This window comes from Gavia stellata, unplaced genomic scaffold (assembly GCF_030936135.1).
Source record: "Gavia stellata isolate bGavSte3 unplaced genomic scaffold, bGavSte3.hap2 HAP2_SCAFFOLD_240, whole genome shotgun sequence".
Lineage (NCBI taxonomy): Eukaryota > Metazoa > Chordata > Aves > Gaviiformes > Gaviidae > Gavia > Gavia stellata.
This window is the reverse complement of record NW_026777326.1, coordinates 2,843-24,505: the sequence shown is the minus strand read 5'-3', so window position 1 is coordinate 24,505 and position 21,663 is coordinate 2,843. Positions and strand designations below refer to the sequence as shown.

General features: G+C 66.4%; 2 protein-coding genes across 2 annotated transcripts; both read right to left on the bottom strand.

Moving 5' to 3' along the window:
• Positions 1-728: 728 nt before the first annotated feature.
• LOC132321912 (calmodulin-1) lies at positions 729-4,610 on the bottom strand. The gene is made up of 6 exons (XM_059835284.1): positions 4,585-4,610; positions 3,469-3,499; positions 1,808-1,951; positions 1,632-1,738; positions 1,423-1,558; positions 729-807 (listed from the first exon to the last, which is right to left on the bottom strand). Exons 1-6 carry the CDS (start codon positions 4,585-4,587, stop codon positions 779-781), a joined length of 450 nt encoding a protein of 149 aa, XP_059691267.1. The 5' UTR covers positions 4,588-4,610; the 3' UTR covers positions 729-778.
• Positions 4,611-5,531: 921 nt separating this feature from the next.
• On the bottom strand, positions 5,532-20,422 carry LOC132321910 (serine/threonine-protein phosphatase 5). Its single transcript, XM_059835282.1, has 13 exons — positions 20,275-20,422; positions 18,969-19,210; positions 15,295-15,442; positions 11,957-12,078; positions 11,781-11,846; positions 11,577-11,675; positions 11,323-11,428; positions 10,738-10,880; positions 9,688-9,775; positions 9,521-9,561; positions 9,240-9,418; positions 7,896-7,977; positions 5,532-5,612 (listed from the first exon to the last, which is right to left on the bottom strand). The coding sequence occupies exons 1-13, from the start codon at positions 20,420-20,422 to the stop codon at positions 5,550-5,552; spliced, it is 1,527 nt and encodes a 508-aa protein (XP_059691265.1). The 3' UTR covers positions 5,532-5,549.
• Between the last annotated feature and the right edge of the window lie 1,241 nt (positions 20,423-21,663).

Here is a 21,663-nt window from a genome sequence, read left to right as displayed (position 1 = left end):
ACACCCATGCAGCCCAACTGCACCCAGCTACACCCCGACATGACCGATCACCCCCAAACCTGCACAACCATGCACCTCTGCGCCCCCGAACCCACCCTCACCCCCTGGGCGGGGGGTGCCCTGGGTGTCAGGGCCCTCGTCGGGGCCCCTCGTTACCGCCCCTCGTTAAGGCCCCAGGAACTGCAAAAACCAGTGGTTTATTTCGCAGCTTTGGCCGTCCCGCGACAGCGCCCAGACGGGGCAGGGGAGGCCCCCAACCCCCCCTCTTCCCCCCCCCCAAAGTACCCCAAAAAACAGGGCTTGGGCCCGGCCCCCCAAATCCCCCCAAAATGCCCCAAAACTGGAGCTTGGTGTGCACACCCCACCCCCCCCCAAAGGGCCCAAAATCCCCCCAAAATGCCCCAAAACCAGGGCCTGGGCCCAGTGTCCCCCCCCCGGGGATCCCCAACCCTCCTGAGACCCCAAATCCCCCCGAAATGCCCCAAAACGCTCTCCTGGGGCAAGGGGGGTCCTGCTGCGTCCTGGGGAGGGGGACCCTGGGTCTGCCCCGGACCCCCCAAACCCCCTGTGGGGAAACGGGGTCCCCCCCATATCCCCCCCAAAGCCCCTATGGAGGATTTGGGGTCCCTCTGTCCTGGTGGGTTCCCCCCCCCCCCCACCCAGAGCCCCCATGGGTGCCCCCAAAATGGTGGGTTTGGGGTGCAGGGGGGGCCTGGGGACCTCTTGGTGGCAGGGACAGGCGGTGGCAGCTGGGGGGTCCCGGTGGCCTTGAGTCCCCTCACTTCGCCGTCATCATCTGCACAAATTCTGCCAGGAGAGAGGGAGAGTCAGTGGGGACGGGGACACGGTGGGGACACGGACACGATGGGGACACGGCAGGGATGGGGACAGAGCAGGGATGGGGACGCGGCAGGGATGGGGACGTGGCAGGGACAGGGGACACGTTGGGGACAGGGAAACAGCAGGGACAGGGATGGGAACAGGGGACACTGCGGAGCCCGTGGGGATGGGGGACACAGTGGAGACAGGGGACACCGTGGGGTCCCCAGAAAGAGGTGACACAGTGGGGTCTGGTCCCTTGGAGATGGAGGAACGCGGTGACATCCCACGTTCGTGGTAACAGGGGTGACAGGAGACACGGATGCTGTCCCCATCCCCATTCCTGTCCCCACCGTGTCCCTGACCCCAACGCAGGTCTTGCCAGGGGTGACAGGGGACACGGTGGCATCCCCGGCCGGTGGTGACAGGGGACACGGTGGCATCCCCGGCCGGTGGTGACGGGGAACGTGGTGCGGCACCGGGGAAAGAGGAGCCCCATGGGTGGGTGCTAGTGAGGTCCCATTGGGTGCCAGCAGGGACCTGTGGGTGACAGATGAGACGCTGGGTGACAGCGGGGACCCCCGGGGTGACAGCGGCACTCACCCTCGTAGTTGACCTGCCCGTCGCCATCGATGTCGGCCTCTCGGATCATCTCGTCCACCTCCTCGTCCGTCAGCTTCTCCCCCAGGTTGGTCATCACGTGCCGCAGCTCCGCCGCGCTGATGTACCCGTTCCCGTCCTGGGGTTGGGGACACGGCGGTGACACCGTTGCCTCGCCCATCCCCCTGTCCCCGTCCCTGTCCCCGACCCACCTTGTCGAAGACGCGGAAAGCTTCACGGATCTCCTCCTCACTGTCCGTGTCCTTCATCTTCCTCGCCATCATGGTGAGGAACTCGGGGAAGTCGATGGTGCCGTTGCCTGCGGGGGGGACGGAGTGAGCAGGGGGACAGGGGGACAAGGGGACACGCGGGGACAGGCGGGGCTCACCGTCGGCGTCCACCTCGTTGATCATGTCCTGCAGCTCGGCCTCGGTAGGGTTCTGGCCCAGCGAGCGCATGACGGTGCCCAGCTCCTTGGTGGTGATGGTGCCGTCCCCGTCCTTGTCGAAGAGCGAGAACGCCTCCTTGAACTCTGGGGACCGTCACCGCGGGGACGGGGTCACGCGCTGTCACCAGCCAGGGCCGGGGACAGGCGACGGGGTCTGCGGGTGGCCCCAGCCGCACACCCGTGTCATCCTGAGGGCCAGAGTCCCCTCCTGCGTACCCTGGTGCCACCCGCAACACCCCAGGGTCCCCTCCTGGGTGTCCTGCTGTCACCCCAGCACCCTAATGTTCCTTCCTGCCTGTCACACTGTCACCCTGACACCCCAGCGTCCCCTCCTGGGTGTCCCAATGTCACCACAACACCCCAGCGTCCCCTCCTGGGTGTCCTGCTGTCACCACAACACCCTAATGTTGCCTCCTGGGTGTCACACTGTCACCCCAACGCCCCAGCGCCCTCTCCTGGGTGTCCCAGTGTCACCCCAACACCCTAATGTGGCTTCCTGCCTGTCACGCTGTCACCCTGACACCCCAGCGTCCCCTCCTGGGTGTCCCAGTGTCACCCCAGCACCCCAATGTCCCCTCCTGGGTGTCTCAGTGTCACCCCAACAACCCAGCATCCCCTCCTGGGTGTCCTGCTGTCACCTGAGGACCCCACTGTTCCCTCTTGGGTGTCCCAGTGTCACCCCAACTCCCCAGCGTCCCCTCCTCGGATTCCTGCTGTCACCCCAGCACCCTAATGTTCCTTCCTGCCTGTCACACTGTCACCCTGACACCCCAGCGTCCCATCCTGGGTGTCCCAATGTCACCACAACACCCCAGCGTCCCCTCCCAGGTGTCCTGCTGTCACCCCAGCACCCCAATGTTCCCTCCTGGGTGTCCCAGTGTCACCCCAGCACCCTAATGTTGCCTCCTGGGTGTCACACTGTCACCCTGACAACCCAGCGCCCTCTCCTGGGTGTCCCAGTGTCACCACAACACCCTCATGTTCCCTCCTGGGTGTCACGCTGTCACTCTGACATCCCACGGTCCCCTCCTCGGTGTCCTGCTGTCACCCCAGCACGCCAATGTCCCCCCCTGGGTGTCCCAGTGTCACTGTAACACCACAGCATCTCCTCTCCTGGGTGTCCTGCTGTCACCCCAACACCCCAATGTCCCCTCCTGGGTGTCCCAGTGTCACCCCAACACCACAGCCTCCTCTCCTGGGTGCCCTGCTGTCACCCCAGCAACCTAACGTTCCCTCCTGGGTGTCCCAGTGTCACCCCAACACCCCAGCGTCCCCTCCTGTGTGTCCCAATATCACCCCAGCACCCCAGCATCCCATCCTGGGTGTCCTGCTGTCACCCCAGCACCCTAATGTCCCCTCCCGGGTGTCACACTGTCACTCCGACACCCCAGCATCCGCTCCTGAGTGTCACAGTGTCACCCTAACCCCCAGTGTTACCCCCCCACCCTGGTGGGACCCCCTGCCCCACTGAACCACCCCCCCGGTGTCCCCCCCGCTGTGCCCCCCCCCCTCCCCTGTGCCCCCCCCACTTGTTGCCCCCCCCCCGAGTGTCCCCTCTGGGGTCCCCTCCCCGCGCTGTCACCCCCCCCGTGTCCCCCCACCTGCGATCTGCTCCTCGGTGAGCTGGTCAGCCTGGGGGGGACGGGGGGACACGGGTGAGGGGGCACCCACGGGACCGCCGCAGCACCCAACGCCCCAACACCCGCTGGCACCCATAGCCCCCCCAACACCCCCCCAGCACCCACCCCCCCAATCCCCCCAACACGCCAACATGCCCTCAGCACCCATCGCCCCACCCAACCATCAGTGACCCGTTGTCATAGCAACCCAGTGACACCTTCCCCAGCAGCCCCTTGGTCGCCATAGCAACCCCGGTGTTCCCGCCCCATAGCATCCTTTGGTCGCCATAGAACCCCGGTGTTTCCCCCCCACACGTCCCATAGCAGCCCCTCGGTCGCCATAGCAACCCCGGTGTTCCCGCCCCATAGCATCCTTTGGTCGCCATAGCAACCCCAGTGTTCCCGCGCCACAGCAGCCCGTCGGTCGCCATAGCAACCCCGGTGTTCCCGCCCCATAGCATCCTTTGGTCGCCATAGCAACCCCGGTGTTTCCCACCCCCACCCCATAGCAACCCCGGTGTTCCCGCCCCATAGCAGCCCCTTGGTCGCCATAGCAACCCCAGTGTTCCCACCCCATAGCATCCTTTGGTCGCCATAGCAACCCCAGTGTTCCCGCGCCATAGCAACCCCGGTGTTCCCGCCCCACAACATCCTTTGGTCGCCATAGCAACCCTGCTGTTTCCCCCCCGCCCCATAGCAGCCCCTTGGTCGCCATAGCAACCCCCCTGGGGCCCCCCCCGCCCATAACAGCCCCTCGGTCGCCATAGCAACCCCTGTGTTCCCGCCCCATAGCAGCCCCTTGGTCGCCATAGCAACCCCGGTGTCGTCGTGTCCCCCCGCCCCACAGCAACCCCGGTGTCGTCGTGTCCCCCCGCCCCATAGCAGCCCCTTGGTCACCACAGCATCCCCTTGGTCGCCATGGCAACGCCGGTGTTTCCCCCCCCCCCCAGCCCCATAGCAGCCCCTTGGTCGCCATAGCAACCCCCTGGGCCCCCGTCGCCCCACAGCGCCCCCCGGTCGCCATAGCAACCCCAGTGGGCCCCCGTCGCCCCATAGCGCCCCCCCGTCGTCATGGCAACGCCGGTGCCGCCCCCTGACCATGGCGCTCCGGTGGCGGCGGGAGGCTCCTGCGACCGCAGCACCGCGGATCCCTCCGCTGGCCCCGCCCCTCCCGCAGGCTCCGCCCCCGGCGGAAGGATCCCGTTCGCTCACTGGACGGCGCCACCTCATTGGCTGGGGGCGCGCGGCGGGCTGAGAGCGCCGCCCTGATTGGCTGCCGCCGAGCCGCAATGCGCCAAAGCGGCGGCGGGAAAGCGGGGAAGTGGGGCCGGCCCTCGGCGTCACGTGACCCCCAGGGCTCCGCCCCCCCGGCCCTAGCCCAGTCCACTCTGCTGCGGGGGCCGCGGCAAGGTCGCCATGGCAACGGGCAGCTCTCCCCGCCCTCCCGCCAATGGGCACGCCCGTCGCCATGGCAACAGCCAGCGGCTCAACCTGCCACAAGGGGCGGGGCAACGACCGCGGGCGGGCGGTTGCCGTGGCAACAGCCCCCCCCCTACAGCCAGGGGTCTCCATGGCAACAGTGCGGTCTCCATGGCAACAGTGAGGGCTGCTGGCTCCGCCCCCCGGACGCCTGGGGCCCCGCCCAGCTTACAATAATTACTTTATTTTAACATCTTTAATTACAGACGGTAAAATCGCCCGGCGGGGGGGGAGGGGCACGTCCTGGGGGGGGGGGGGCACAGGGCGGGGGGGGGAGGGGCCAAATCCTGAGCACACCCCCCCACCCCCCCCTCCCCCCACATCTATTGCTTGTTGGGGGAGGGGCAACAAGGGGCAGCCCCCCCCCGGGGGGGGCAATGCGAGCAGAGGGACACCCCCCCCACAAAATCTCCCCCCACCTCACCCCCCCCCCGGGTCTACCCCATCTCCTGCCCAAACTGGGAGCACTGGGAGCACTGGGAGGGGGGGGAGGGGAATAAATACAATCTTCCAATATATTAAAAACCCCCTGGGGGGTGCCCGGGGGGGGGGGGGCACCCATGGGTGGGGGCAGCCCGGGGGGGTCACATCATGCCCAGCTGCAGCAGGGTGTTGGCGTACATCATGGGCTTGACATTGGGGTGAGGCTGGGGGAGAGGGGGGGGGGGTGAGGGGGGCAAACCTGCCCCCCCTGCCCCCCAAAATCCCAGCCCCAGGGCACCCATGGGTGCTACCTCCTGGAACGGCCCCGCCCAACTGCCCCCTAGGCCCCCCCCAGCCCCTGAGCCCCCCCAAATAGCTCCATGAAACCCCCATTAGCACCAGAACCCCCCCAATAGCCCCTCTGAGCCCCCCAAATAACCCCTACGAGCCCCCCAACAGCCCCCCAAATAGCCCCTCTGAACCCCCCATTAGCCCCAGAGCCCCCCAATAGCCCCCCACCCCCAAATAACCCCTCTGAACACCCCCATTAACCCCAGAGCCCCCCAATAGCCCCCCACCCCCAAATAGCCCCTCTGAACCCCCCCATTAACCCCAGAGCCCCCCAATAGCCCCCCACCCCCAAATAGCCCCTCTGAACCCCCCCATGAACCCCAGAGCCCCCCAATAGCCCCCCACCCCCAAATAGCCCCTCAGAACCCCCCCATTAGCCCCAGAGCCCCCCAAATAAATAACCCCTCTGAACCCTCCGTTAGCCCCAGAGCCCCCCAATAGCCCCTCTGAACCCCCCAAATAACCCCTATGAACCCCCCATTAGCCCCAGAGGCCCCCAATAGCCCCGAGCCCCACAATCGCCCCTCTGAACCCCCCATTAGCCCCAGAGCCCCCCAAATAAGTAACACCTCTGAACCCCCATTAGTCCCAGAGCCCCCCATTAGCCCCAGAGCCCCCCAATAGCCCCTCTGAACCCCCCAAATAACCCCTATGAACCCCCCATTAGCCCCAGAGCCCCCCAATAGCCCCTCTGAACCCCCCAATAGCCCCAGAGCCCCCAATAGCCCCCCACCCCCCAAACAACCCCTCTGAACCCCCCGTTAGCCCCAGAGCCCCCCAAATAAATAACCCCTCTGAACCCCGTTAGCCCCAGAACCCCCCAACAGCTCCCCAAATAGCCCCGATGAACCCCCCAGCTCCCCAATAGCCCCCATCAGCCCCCACAAACAGCCCCTCTGAACCCCCCCATATGCCCCAGAGCCCCCCAATAGCCCTGAGCCCCCCAAATAACCCCTATGAACCCCCCATTAGCCCCAGAGCCCCCCAATAACCCCGAGCCCCACAATAGCCCCTCTGAACCCCCCATTAGCCCCAGAGCCCCCCAATAGCCCCTCTGAACCCCCCATTAGCCCCAGAGCCCCCCAAATAAATAACACCTCTGAACCCCCCATTAGTCCCAGAGCCCCCCATTAGCCCCAGAGCCCCCCATTAGCCCGTCTGAACCCCCCAAATAACCCCTATGAACCCCCCATTAGCCCCAGAGCCCCCCAATAGCCCCTCTGAACCCCCCAAATAACCCCTATGAACCCCCCATTAGCCCCAGAGCCCCCCAATAGCCCCTCTGAACCCCCCGTTAGCCCCCCACCCCCCAAATAACCCCTCTGAACCCCCCGTTAGCCCCAGAGCCCCCCAAATAAATAACCCCTCTGAACCCCCCGTTAGCCCCAGAACCCCCCAACAGCTCCCCAAATAGCCCCGATGAACCCCCCAGCTCCCCAATAGCCCCCATCAGCCCCCACAAACAGCCCCTCTGAACCCCCCCATATGCCCCAGAGCCCCCCAATAGCCCCTGAGCCCCCCAAGTAGCCCCTATGAACCCCCCACTAGCCCCTATGAAGCCCCCCCAATCACCCCAGGCTGGGGAAGGGGGTGGACCAAGGTCTTAGGGGGATCTGGGGAACTCTTGGGGGGGGGTCTGGAAAGTTGGGGGGCTGAGAGAGGCTTTTGGGGAGTCCCATAGGCAGGGGGGGGTCTGAAGAAGGTTTTGGGGATCCCCAGAGAGGGGTTGGGGGGGTCCCCAGGTTTGAGAAGGGGGGGGGGGGGGGGGGGTCCCTGGGAGGTTGAGGTCTCGGGGGGGAGGCTCCAGGGTGGGTTTTGGGGGACCCCAAGGAGGGCTTGGGGCTCCCAGGGTTGAGGGGGGTCCCTGGGGTGGGTTTTGTGGGTCCAAGATTTTTTTTTTGGGGGGGGGGGGGGGGGGGGGAGAATGTCACCAAAGAAGGTTTGTGGGTCACAGATTTGGGGGTGTCCCTAGGGAGGATTTCAGGAGTCTCCGGGGACAGCTTTTGGGGATCACAGGTTCAGGGGGTCCCCAGGGAGGGGTTCTGAGGGGGTCCCAGATTCAACAGGTCCCCAGGGAGGGGGTGGGGGTGGGGGGTCCCCAGCCTCGGGGGGAGTGGGGTGTCCCATCCCGCGCCCCCCCCCGCCCCGAGACTCACCACTGCTGTGAACTGGTGGAAGTCGGGGCGCAGGTCGCTCCCTCGCAGGTGGATGTAGGAGCCCTTATTGCCCATCTGGTCGCTGGAGGGGGACGGGGACGCTTGGGGACACCAAATCACAGCCCCCCCACGGGGACACCAAGGCTTGGGGACCCCCAGGGACAGGGACACTTGAGGTCATGGAGGCGCAGCTCCGTATAGGGACAGCAAAGCTCAGGGACAATCGGGGAGAGGGACCCCTGGGGACACCGAGGTAGAGCCCCACCCAGGGACAGGGACCCTTGGGGACACCGGGGTACAGCCCTGCACAGGGACACCAAGGCTCAGGGACCCTTGGGGACACCGAGGTATGGCACAGGGACACCAAGGCTTGGGGACAAGAGAGAGGCTTGGGGACAGCAGCACCCCACACAGGGATGTCGAGACACGGTGCCACCCCAGGGATGGGAACAGGGGATGCTTTGGGACAGCGAGGCGCAGGGGACACCCAGGGACACGGCTGAGGGGACAAGGCAGCCCAGGGGACACTGGGGGACAGGGACAGTTGGGGACAGGGAGGCACAGCTCCGTATAGGGACAGCAAAGCTCAGGGACAACTGAGGCTCAGGGACCCTTGGGGACATGGAGGTAGAGCCCCACCCAGGGGCACCAAGGCTCAGGGACCCTTGGGGACACCGAGCTACGGCACAGGGACACCAAGGCTTGGGGACAAGAGAGATGCTTGGGGACAGCAGCACCCCACACAGGGATGTCGAGACACGGTGCCACCCCAGGGATGGGAACAGGGGACGCTTTGGGACAGCGAGGCGCAGGGGACACCCAGGGACAGGGCTGAGGGGACAAGGCAGCCCAGGGGACACTGGGGGACAGGGACAGTTGGGGACAGGGAGGCACAGCTCCGTATAGGGACAGCAAAGCTCAGGGACAACTGAGGCTCAGGGACCCTTGGGGACATGGAGGTAGAGCCCCACCCAGGGGCACCAAGGCTCAGGGACCCTTGGGGACACCGAGCTACGGCACAGGGACACCAAGGCTTGGGGACAAGAGAGAGGCTTGGGGACAGCAGCACCCCACACAGGGATGTCGAGACACGGTGCCACCCCAGGGATGGGAACAGGGGACGCTTTGGGACAGCAAGGCACAGGGGACACCCAGGGACAGGGCTGAGGGGACAATGTGATCCATGGGACATCCGGGGACTCGGCTGAGGGGACATCGAGTCTCTGGGGACACCCGGGGACCCGGCTGAGGGGACATCAAGGGTGCACGTGAGCCGGGCGCAACGGGGCACTCCTCCCCGGCGGCGGTGGCACCCCCCTGTCCCCAGACGCTGGTGGCACTCACCAGTAGTTGGGAGCGGAGAAGACGGTGACACATTTGCCGTCGTGGGCCACCTCGTAGCCCTCGGGCTTCACTTCGTGGCTGCGGATGATGTAGTCGAGGCGGTTGCGCTCCAGGAAGCTCTTGGTGACGTCGGGCCCGAACTGGCAGCTGACCCCGCGCTTGCTGACGGAGCGGCCGTTCTGCGGGAAGGCCAGCGTCACCGGGACCCCGGGGACACGGCGGTGGCTGTCCCCAAGGTGGGGCAGGAGGCTTTGGGGACGCACCGCCGGGGTTCAACTCACCTGGGGCTGCGGGTCGGACCAGAGCAGGTCGCACATGGGACCTGTGGGGGACGCAGAGGGGGGGTCAGGGGACACCGTCCGCCGCGGGGGGGACGTCTCGGCCCCTCGGAGATGGCAGGGACGCCATGAGAGGGGACACGGGGCACCTCGTGGGGTCCATCTCCCACCTGAGTCCGGGGGCTGCCGGTTCCTCTCTATCTTCCGGATGTCATCGAGGGTGACGCCGTCCTCGCTGAAGAGGCCCCCGTGCATGATCTGGGACAGAAGCCACGTTGGTACGGGGACAATGGGGACAGCAGGGACACCCCCATCCTAACCCTGGTGGGGACCAACCCCAGGGGTGAGGAGGGAAGGGACCCCAAACCCCTGGGGACAGAAGGGACCCCCCAACTTGTGACAGGGAGCACCCCCAAGCCAACAGGGACATGGATGGTGGGGACCCCCCCACCCAAATCCCACCAGGGACAGGGATCACCCCAACTCCATGGGGATGTCGGGGACCCCCCACCCAAACCCCGCCAGGGACAGGGATCACCCCAAATCCATTGGGATGTCGGGAACCCCCCACCCAAATCCCACCAGGGACAGGGATCACCCCAACTCCATGGGGATGTCGGGGACCCCAACCCAAACCCCGCCAGGGACGGGGATCACCCCAAATCCATGGGGATGGGGGACCCCCCCCACCCAAACCCCGCCAGGGACAGGGATCACCCCAACTCCATGGGGATGTCGGGGACCCCAACCCAAACCCCACCAGGGATGGGGATCACCCCAACTCCATGGGGATGTCAGGGACCCCAACCCAAACCCCATCACGGATTGGGATCACCCCAACTCCATGGGGATGTCGGGGACCCCAACCCAAACCCCATCACGGATTGGGATCACCCCAACTCCATGGGGATGTCGGGGACCCCAACCCAAACCCTGCCAGGGATGGGGATCACCCCAAATCCATGGGGATGGGGGACCCCCCCCACCCAAACCCCGCCAGGGACAGGGATCACCCCAAATCCATGGGGATGTCGGGGACCCCAACCCAAACCCCCAACTCCCTGGGGATGTCGGGGACCCCCCACCCAAACCCCACCAGGGACAGGGATCATCCCAACTCCATGGGGATGTCGGGGACCCCCCACCCAAACCCCGCCAGGGACAGGGATCACCCCGGGGGCTGGGCTGGGGACGGGGGGACGGACACGGTGTCCCCTCACCAGTACTTTGCCGTTGATGCACTGGGCCAGCGGCAGCCACTCGAAGACCTCGCTGAAGAGGGCGAACATCTGCGCCGTGTACTTGGCCTTCACCTCCCCCTCGAAACCGTAGATCTGGTTCATGTTGTCCGTCTCGTGGTTCCCTGCGGGGACGCGGTGACATTGCCAGGCCCGGGGACACGGGGCAGGGGACAAAGCCCCTCAGCCGGGCCCCGAGGACATGAGACGGGCAGGGAACGAGGCCCTGCAATCCAGGACAGGGGACAAGGCGCCAAGTCCTGGGGACACGGCCCCACGGCTCAACGCCGGGACCAGGGACAGCGGACATGACCCCACAACTGGGGACGTGGCACCATGACCCAGGACGGGGCCCTGCCACCCGGGGGGGACAGGGGACACAGAACGTGGCCCCACAACTAGGGAGAGGGGACCCAGCCCCACGACCCGGGACAGACCATGTGGCCCCATGAGCTGGTCCTACACCTGGGGACAAGGGACACGGCCCCACAACTGGGGACAGGGGACACGGCCCCACAACTCAGGATGGGGGGGACAAGGACTTGTCACCCGCGGTGGCCGCGTTACCTCGGAGCAGGTGGAAGTGATCAGGGTAGAGGAGCTTGAAGCCGAAGAGCGTGAGGATGACCTCGACCGAGAAGGACCCGCGGTCCACAAAGTCCCCGTTGAATATCTGCGGCCGGTTCAGGAAAACAGCTCCCCGGTTCCCCGTCCCCTCGTGCCACCCGTCCCCACGCCTGTCCCCACCACGGGGGGTGGCATTGATCCCGGTGAGACCCCGGGGCGGCGGCGGCTCAACCCCGTTCCCTCCTGGGGGATACATAAGGGTTCGACTCAGAGGGCAGCCCGTTGAGCTCGAAGATGTTCAGCAGGTCGTAGTACTGCCCGTGGGTGTCCCCGCACACCGTCACCTTCTCCGTCTGCGTTTGGGATGAGCCGGGGTGGAACGTCACCGCTCGGGGACTTCGCGCCGCCCCAACACACACACCCCGCAGAGGCGCCGGCACCCGGCGAGGGGTACCCACCTCCTTCAACGTCGTTTCTACTAACGTGGGGAGCTTGGCCAGCACCTCCTTCACCTGCACCAGGATCTGCCGGGACGAAGGGTCAGCAGGTGACAAGGAGGGGGACGTGTGGCACTTGGGGACAGGGCAGAGCCTGGCAAGGGACTTGGGGGGGGAGTTTGGGGGAACTGGGGTACCTGGTAGGCACATTTTCTGTGGAGTTTTTTCTGCTCCTTGTACCACTGCATCAGCTCCTTCATAAAAACCAACGTCACCTTGCCGCCATCCAGCTTGGGACCGCTGTACTCGTCCTCAATGGCTGCGAAACGAACCCCACCGGTGGCCGATGACACGAAGGGACAGTGGGGACAGGACCCCGAAGGGCCATCGTGTCCCTGCCATCCTTCCCCGCAAGCTCGCAGCCCCTGACAAAGCCCGGTAGCTTTCTGGGGGTGCTGAGCCTTGGCTGAGGACCCTCGTGTTGGACCCCAAGACCTTCATGAGGGCCCCAAAGCTCTGCTGGGCACCCTTATAGGCACCCTGACACCCTAACAGGGACACCAAGACCCTCATGGGGACCCCGAGACCCTCACTGGGATGCCGGGACCCTCACTGGGACCCCGAGACCCTCACTGGGACCCTCATGGCGATTCCAAGCCTCTGCTGGAAATCTTCATGGGTGCCCCGAGACCCTCATGGGGACCCTGAGACCCTCACTGGGACGCCAAGACCCTCACTGGGACCCTCATGGTGATCCCAAGCCTCTGCTGGGGATCTTCATGGGTGCCCTGAGACCCTCATGGGGGCCCTGAGAACCTCACTGGGATACTGGGACCCTCATGGGGACGCCAAGACCCTCACTGGGACCCCGAGACCCTCACTGGGACCCTCATGGTGATCCCAAGCCTCTGCTGGGGATCTTCATGGGTGCCCCGAGACCCTCATGGGGACCCTGAGACCCTCACTGGGATACTGGGACCCTCATGGGGACGCCAAGACCCTCACTGGGATGCGGGGACCCTCACTGGGACGCCAAGAGCCTCACGGGGACACTCATGGGGACCCCAAGACCCCCACAGGGACCCAGAGACCTTCACGGGGACCCTCATGGTGATCCCAAGCCTCTGCTGGGGATCTTCATGGGTGCCCCGAGACCCTCATGGGGACCCCAAGACCCTCACTGGGATACTGGGACCCTCATGGGGACGCCAAGACCCTCACTGGGACCCCGAGACCCTCACTGGGACCCTCATGGCGATCCCAAGCCTCTGCTGGGGATCTTCATGGGTGCCCTGAGACCCTCATGGGGACCCCGAGACCCTCACTGGGATACTGGGACCCTCATGGGGACCCCAAGACCCTCACTGGGAGGCCAGGACCCTCACAGGGACCCCGACACCCTCACAGGGACCCTCATGGTGATCCCAAGCCTCTGCTGGGGATCTTCATGGGTGCCCCAAGACCCTCATGGGGATCCTGAGACCCTCACGGGGATACTGGGACCCTCATGGGGACGCCAAGACCCTCACTGGGACCCCGAGACCCTCACTGGGACCCTCATGGCGATCCCAAGCCTCTGCTGGGGATCTTCATGGGTGCCCCGAGACCCTCATGGGGACCCTGAGACCCTCACGGGGATACTGGGACCCTCATGGGGACGCCAAGACCCTCACTGGGATGCGGGGACCCTCACTGGGACCCTCACTGGGACCCCAAGACCCTCACGGGGACACTCATGGGGACCCCAAGACCCCCACAGGGACCCAGAGACCTTCACGGGGACCCTCATGGTGATCCCAAGCCTCTGCTGGGGATCTTCACGGGTGCCCCGAGACCCTCACGGGGATGCCGGGACCCTCACTGGGACCCTCATGGCGATTCCAAGCCTCTGCTGGGGAATCTTCATGGGTGCCCTGAGACCCTCATGGGGACCCCGAGACCCTCACTGGGATACTGGGACCCTCATGGGGACCCCAAGACCCTCACAGGGACCCCGACACCCTCACAGGGACCCTCATGGTGATCCCAAGCCTCTGCTGGGGATCTTCATGGGTGCCCTGAGACCCTCATGGGGGCCCTGAGAACCTCACTGGGATACTGGGACCCTCATGGGGACGCCAAGACCCTCACTGGGACCCCGAGACCCTCACTGGGACCCTCATGGCGATCCTAAGCCTCTGCTGGGGATCTTCATGGGTGCCCCGAGACCCTCATGGGGACCCTGAGACCCTCACTGGGAAACTGGGACCCTCATGGGGATGCCAACACCTTCCCTGGGATGTGGGGACCCTCACTGGGACCCCGAGACCCTGACGGGGACCGTCATGGGGACCCCAAGACCCCCACAGGGACCCAGAGACCTTCACGGGGACCCTCATGGTGATCCCAAGCCTCTGCTGGGGATCTTCATGGGTGCCCCGAGACCCTCATGGGGACCCTGAGACCCTCACTGGGATACTGGGACCCTCATGGGGACGCCAAGACCCTCACTGGGACGCCGAGACCCTCACTGGGACCCTCATGGTGATCCCAAGCCTCTGCTGGGGATCTTCATGGGTGCCCTGAGACCATCACTGGGATACTGGGAACCTCATGGGGACGCCAAGACCCTCACTGGGATGCGGGGACCCTCACTGGGATGCCAAGACCCTCACGGGGACACTCATGGGGACCCCAAGACCCCCACAGGGACCCAGAGACCTTCACGGGGACCCTCATGGCGATCCCAAGCCTCTGCTGGGGATCTTCATGGGTGCCCCGGGACCCTCACGGGGATGCCGGGACCCTCACTGGGACCCTCATGGCGATTCCAAGCCTCTGCTGGGGAATCTTCATGGGTGCCCTGAGACCCTCATGGGGACCCCGAGACCCTCACTGGGATACTGGGACCCTCATGGGGACCCCAAGACCCTCACGGGGACCCCGAGACCCTCACGGGGACCCTCATGGTGATCCCAAGCCTCTGCTGGGGATCTTCATGGGTGCCCCGAGACCCTCATGGGGATCCTGAGACCCTCACTGGGATACTGGGACCCTCATGGGGACCCCAAGACCCTCACGGGGACACTCATGGGGACCCCAAGCCTCTGCTGGGGAATCTTCATGGGTGCCCTGAGACCCTCATGGGAACCGCGAGACCCTCCCAGGGACCCTTCTGGGTAACCCAAATCTCCGCTTGGGACTCTCTGGGGACCCCCATGGTCCCCCCCAAGACCTTCCTGGAGACCCCCACAGCTCACGGTCCCCCTAAGACTCTCTCAGCCCCCACCCCAAAAATCTTTACGGAGACCTCCAAGACCCTCATGAGACCCCCCCAGAGCCCCCCAGCATCCTCCGAAGGGACCTCGAGCCTTTGCTGAAGACCAAAAGGCCTCTCCGAGCCCCCCACAGCGACTTCTGAGCCCCCCCAAATCCCAGAGGGGACTCTGAACCTTTACTGGGGACCCTCGCGGCGCTCTCCCGCCTGCGGAGAAAAGGGTGCCTTGATTTTGGGGGGGGGGGTACAAGGAGCAAGGGGGGGTGAGGGGGGGCTCACTCATGCTCTCGATGTCGAGGGAGTCGACGACAGAGCGCTTGTGCTCGTCGCTGGCGATCGCCCGCTCGAAGGCCTTCTGCTTGACGATCTTGTGACACTCCTGGTACTTCAATTTGGCGTCCTTGTCATTGGGCCTCACCTTCACCACCTTTGGGGGGGGACACACACGTCACAGGATGGGGACACCCCCCTCCCCGGGCCCCTCGAGGGCCACCCAGCACCCCACTGCCCTGGGGTGTCCCTGAGAGGGGACGGGGACAGAGGGACCCTCAGATTTAAGGGCTGGGCTGATGCTGGGAGGGACAAAGGGGTCCCCAAATGTCCCCACAGCTCTGGGGCACATACTGACATGAGGGAAGGGGGGGGGGCAAGGGGGTCCCCAAGTGTCCCCACAGCTCTGGGACATGTGCTGACATGGTGGGGGACAACAGGACCCCAAAGATCCCCCCAGGTCTTAACCATGCGCTGACACAAGAGGGTCCCCAAGGGTCCTCCCCCAGCTTTAAGGGACATTGGGGAGGGGACCAGGGGGTCCCCAAGAGCCTCCCCCAGCACTAAGAGCATGTGCTGACACCAGGGAGGGGACAAGAAGGTCCCCAAAGGTCTCCCCCACCTCCAGGGGACAGTGGGGGGATGGACACAAGGACATCCCCCCCCCCCCTCCAGCTCTAAGCGACATGTTGACATTGGGGAGGGGACCAGGGGGTCCCCAAGCCACCCTCGATCTTGGGGGACACACACACTGACACCAGGGGTGTCCCCAAGGCTCTCCTGATCTCCAGGGGGACACACTGACACCAAGGGGGTCCCCAAGGCTCCCCCAATCTTGGGGGGGACACACTGACACCAGAGAGGTGACGAAGGGGTCCCCAAGCCTTCCTCAATCTCAGAGGGGGACACGCTGACACCAAGGGGGTCCCCAAGGCTCCCCCGATCTTGGGGGGGGGACAGTGACACCAAGGGGGCCCCCAAGGCTCCCCCAATCTTGGGGGGGACACACTGACACCAGGGATGGGACAAGGGGGTCCCCAAGGCTCCTCCAATCTCGTGAGGGGACACACTGACACCAAGGGGGTCCCCAAGGCTCCCCCGATCTTGGGGGGGACACGCTGACACCAAGGGGGTCCCCAAGACTCCCCCAATCTTGTGGGGGGACACGCTGACACCAAGGGGGTCCCCAAGGCTCCCCCAATCTTGGGGGGACACACAGCGACACCAAGGGGGTCCCCAAGGCTCCACCAATCTTGGGGGGGGACACAGTGACACCAAGGGGGTCCCCAAGGCTCCCCCAATCTTGGGGGGGACACGCTGACACCAAGGGGGTCCCCAAGACTCCCCCAATCTTGTGGGGGACACGCTGACCCCAAGGGGGTCCCCAGACTCCCCCGATCTTGTGGGGGGACACACTGACACCAAGGGGGTCCCCAAGGCTCCCCCAGTCTTGGGGGGGACACAGTGACACCAAGGGGGTCCCTAAGGCTCCCCCAATCTTGGGGGGGGACACACTGACACCAAGGGGGTCCCCAAGGCTCCCCCGATCTTGGGGGGGGGACAGTGACACCAAGGGGGTCCCCAAGGCTCCCCCGATCTTGGGGGGGACACAGTGACACCAAGGGGGTCCCCAAGGCTCCCCCGATCTTGGGGGGGACACAGTGACACCAAGGGGGTCCCCAAGGCTCCCCCGATCTTGGGGGGGACACAGTGACACCAAGGGGGTCCCCAAGGCTCCCCTGATCTTGGCGGGGGACACAGTGACACCAAGGGGGTCCCCAAGGCTCCCCCGATCTTGGGGGGGGGACAGTGACACCAAGGGGGTCCCCAAGGCTCCCCCGATCTTGGGGGGGGGGACAGTGACACCAGGGAGGGGACAAGGGGGTCCCCAAGCCTCCTCCAATCTCGTGAGGGGACACACTGACACCAAGGGGGTCCCCAAGGCTCCCCCGATCTTGGGGGGGACACGCAGACACCAGGGAGGGGACAAGGGGGGTCCCCAAGGCTCCTCCAATCTCGTGAGAGGACACACTGACACCAAGGGGGTCCCCAAGGCTCCCCCGATCTTGGGGGGGGACACAGTGACACCAAGGGGGTCCCCAAGGCTCCCCCAATCTTGGGGGGGGGACAGTGACACCAAGGGGGTCCCCAAGGCTCCCCCGATCTTGGGGGGGGGGACAGTGACACCAAGGGCGTCCCCAAGGCTCCCCCGATCTTGGGGGGGACACGCTGACACCAAGGGGGTCCCCAAGGCTCCCCCGATCTTGGGGGGGGACACAGTGACACCAAGGGGGTCCCCAAGGCTCCCCCAATCTTGGGGGGGGGACAGTGACACCAAGGGGGTCCCCAAGGCTCCCCCGATCTTGGGGGGGGGACAGTGACACCAAGGGCGTCCCCAAGGCTCCCCCGATCTTGGGGGGGACACGCTGACACCAAGGGGGTCCCCAAGGCTACCCCAATCTTGGGGGGACACGCTGACACCAAGGGGGTCCCCAAGGCTCCCCCGATCTTGGGGGGGACACACTGACACCAGGGAGGGGACAAGGGGGTCCCCAAGGCTCCTCCAATCTCGTGAGGGGACACACTGACACCAAGGGGGTCCCCAAGGCTCCCCCAATCTTGGGGGGACACACAGTGACACCAAGGGGGTCCCCAAGACTCCCCCAATCTTGTGGGGGGACACAGTGACACCAAGGGGGTCCCTAAGGCTCCCCCAATCTTGGGGGGGACACGCTGACACCAAGGGGGTCCCCAAGGCTCCCCTGATCTTGGCGGGGGACACAGTGACACCAAGGGGGTCCCCAAGACTCCCCCAATCTTGTGGGGGGACACGCTGACACCAAGGGGGTCCCCAGACTCCCCTGATCTTGGGGGGGGACACGCTGACACCAAGGGGGTCCCCAAGGCTCCCCCGATCTTGGGGGGGGACACGCTGACACCAAGGGGGTCCCCAAGGCTCCCCGAATCTTAGGGGGGGACACGCTGACACCAAGGGGGTCCCCAAGGCTCCCCCAATCTTGGGGGGGGACACACTGACACCAAGGGGGTCCCCAAGGCTCCCCCGATCTTGGGGGGGGGACAGTGACACCAAGGGGGCCCCCAAGGCTCCCCCGATCTTGGGGGGGACACAGTGACACCAAGGGGGTCCCCAAGGCTCCCCCGATCTTGGGGGGGGACACGCTGACACCAAGGGGGTCCCCAAGGCTCCCCCAATCTTGGGGGGGGACACACTGACACCAAGGGGGTCCCCAAGGCTCCCCCGATCTTGGGGGGGGGACAGTGACACCAAGGGGGCCCCCAAGGCTCCCCCGATCTTGGGGGGGACACACTGACACCAGGGATGGGACAAGGGGGTCCCCAAGGCTCCTCCAATCTCGTGAGGGGACACACTGACACCAAGGGGGTCCCCAAGGCTCCCCCGATCTTGGGGGGGGACACGCTGACACCAAGGGGGTCCCCAAGGCTCCCCCGATCTTGGGGGGGACACAGTGACACCAAGGGGGTCCCCAAGGCTCCCCCAATCTTGGGGGGGACACAGTGACACCAAGGGGGTCCCCAAGGCTCCCCCGATCTTGGGGGGGACACAGTGACACCAAGGGGGTCCCCAAGGCTCCCCCGATCTCCATGGGGACCCGCTAACACCAGGGGGGTGCCGGGGGGCACCCCGAGGCAGCCGGCCTCACCGTCTCGTAGTCGCGGAGGGCGGCCTTGAACTTGCCCAGGGCCATGTTGCTGGCGGCGCGGCGGTAGTAGCCTTTGACGTACTTCTTGTCGAGCTCGACGGCGCGCGTGGCGTCGGCCAGGGCGTAGCCGTAGCACTCGGTGCGCAGGTAGGCCAAGCTCCGGTTGCCATAGTAGATGGCGTTGGTGGGGTTCAGCTCGATGGCGCTGCTGTAATACTTCACCGCGTTCTCGTAGTCCTTCCCTGGACCGCCGGCGGGCGTCAGCGGGATGGCAGCTCTGACCGGGGCGGGGGGGACCCCCACCACTGCGGGACCCCCCCCCCGGGGCCGACCCTCGCTTCCCACGCGGCGCCCAGGCTGGCAGCGGGTCTTTTCTCCAGTTGCCCCCCAAGCGGCTCGCTATTCGGCAGCCGGTTCCTCTAACTGCCTCTGACATGGCTGCTGGTCTAGCACCCCCCCGGCTCCCTATCTGGCAGCCCCCCCATGGCTCCCTATCTGGCAGCCCCTGTCCCCCACTGCCCCCCCCATGGCTCCCTATCTGGCAGCCCCCCATTGCCCCCCCCACCAGCTCACTATCTGGCAGCCCCTGTCCCCCATTGCCAACCCCCGGCTCCCTATCTGGCAGCCCCCCATTGCCCCCCCCACGGCTCTCTATCTGGCAGCCCCCCCCCCCCACGGCTCACTATCTGGCAGCCCCTGTCCCCCATTGCCCCCCCCCCGGCTCTCTATCTAGCAGCCCCTTTCCCCCATTGCCCCCCCCTACCAGCTCACTATCTGGCAGCCCCCACTGCCCCCCCCACGGCTCTCTATCTGGCAGCCCCCCCCCCCCCCACGGCTCTCTATCTGGCAGCCCCCCCCCCCCCACCCACGGCTCCCTATCTGGCAGCCCCTGTCCCACATTGCCCCCCCACACAGATCCCTATCTGGCAGCCCCCCATTGCCCCCCGTGGCTCCCTATCTGGCAGCCCCTGACCCCCATTGCCCCCCCCCACGGCTCCCTATCTGGCAGCCCCCCACTGCCCCCCCCCCGGCTCCCTATCTGGCAGCCCCTGTCCCCCATTGCGCCCCCCATGGCTCCCTATCTGGCAGCCCCCCATTGCCCCCCCCACCAGCTCACTATCTGGCAGCCCCCCACGGCCCCCCCCACGGCTCCCTATCTGGCAGCCCCCCATTGCCCCCCCACGGCTCTCTATCTGGCAGCCCCTGTCCCCCATTGCCCCCCCACGGCTCCCTATCTGGCAGCCCCTGTCCCCCATTGCCCCCCCACGGCTCCCTATCTGGCAGCCCCGCCCCCCCCCGCCGGTACCTTTGAAGAACTCGTTCGCGCGGGTCTTGAGAGCCTCGGCCCGCTCCAGCTCGGCGGGGCTCGGGGGCCTCCCGGGGCCCGGGCCGGAACCGGGGCCGCCGCCACCACCGCCGCCGCCGCCACTCTCCGCCCGCTCTCCCTCCGCCATCGCCGGGCCGTAAAGCGCCCTGGCAACCACCGGGAGCGCGGCCCGCCGCGCCGCAAAGCACCGCTGTCGCAAAGGCGGCGGGATGGGGGCGGGGGGGGGCAGTGTCGTAAAGGGGCGCGCGGCGCGCGAAGGGGCGGAGCCGGGCGGGACCATAGAGACGGGAGAACGGGGGGGACCATAGAGACGTTGGAGGACCGGACGGGACCATAGAGACGGGTGGACGGGGGGGACCATAGAGACGTTGGAGGACCGGACGGGACCATAGAGACGGGAGGACGGGGGGGGGGACCATAGAGACGTTGGAGGACCGGACGGGACCATAGAGACGGGAGGACGGGGGGGACCATAGAGACGCTGGAGGACCGGACGGGACCATACAGACGGGAGGACGGGGGGGACCATAGAGACGCTGGAGGACCGGACGGGACCATAGAGACGGGAGGACGAGGGGGACCATAGAGAGGGGCGAAGAGATACCAGAGCGGCCACAGTGCGGCCCGCGGCCCCCTCGCGCCCCCGCAGCCCCGGAGGACTCCGGGCCCCCCCACCCCCCCCCCGTGTCCCCCCACGCCCCCCCCCGTCCCCCCCCATCCCCCCACGCCCCCCCCAAGGCAGAAGCGGAGCCCTCGGTGGGTTCAGAGCAGATTTATGGGGGGGGGAGGACGGGGCCATGGGGGGGGCGGGGGGGGGAGGGGTAAGGCCTGTGCGGGGGGGGGGGCGGGGGGGTGACACCGGGTGTGTCCCCCCCCACGGGGGAGCGTGTGCGTGTGTGTGTGCGTGACCCCCCCCAGCGTGGGGGGGTGGGGTGGTATAGGCCCCCCCCCCCCCAAAAGCGACATTTCGGGGGGCGGGGGGGAGGGGCACGCTCGGCCTCACCCCATGGGGGGGGGAGGGGTGTGCGTGTGGGTCCCAGCGGCTCGGGGCAGCGGCGTCTGGACCCCCCTCCTGCACGAGGGCGGCTCTCGCACGAGGGTGGCTCATGCCAAAGGCTCTCGCACGAGGTCCTCGCACGAGGTCCTTGCACGAGGCTCTCGCACGAGGCTCTCGCACGAGGCTCTCGCACGAGGGCGGCCGTCGCATGAGGCTCTTGCATAAGGCTTGGGCACAAGGTCTTCGCACGAGGCTCTCGCACAAGGTCCTTGCACAAGGTCTTCGCACGAGGCTCTCACACGAGGCTCTCACAAGAGGCTCTTGCACAAGGTCCTTGCAGGAGGCTCTTGCACAAGGTCCTCGCACGAGGC

Excerpts from the sequence above, each read along its gene's own strand:
- LOC132321912 (XM_059835284.1), bottom strand. Across the intron at positions 1,952-3,468 it reads CACCGAGGAGCAGATCGCAG|AGTTCAAGGAGGCGTTCTCG; the intron begins GTGGGGGGACAC and ends GACGGTCCCCAG. Across the intron at positions 808-1,422 it reads CGGGCAGGTCAACTACGAGG|AATTTGTGCAGATGATGACG; the intron begins GTGAGTGCCGCT and ends CTCTCCTGGCAG.
- LOC132321910 (XM_059835282.1), bottom strand. The coding sequence starts at position 20,422 with ATGGCGGAGGGAGAGCGGGCGGAGAGTGGCGGCGGCGGCGGTGGTGGC. Across the intron at positions 11,676-11,780 it reads TAGAAACGACGTTGAAGGAG|ACGGAGAAGGTGACGGTGTG; the intron begins GTGGGTACCCCT and ends TCCCAAACGCAG. Across the intron at positions 9,776-10,737 it reads GCATCAACGGCAAAGTACTG|ATCATGCACGGGGGCCTCTT; the intron begins GTGAGGGGACAC and ends CTTCTGTCCCAG.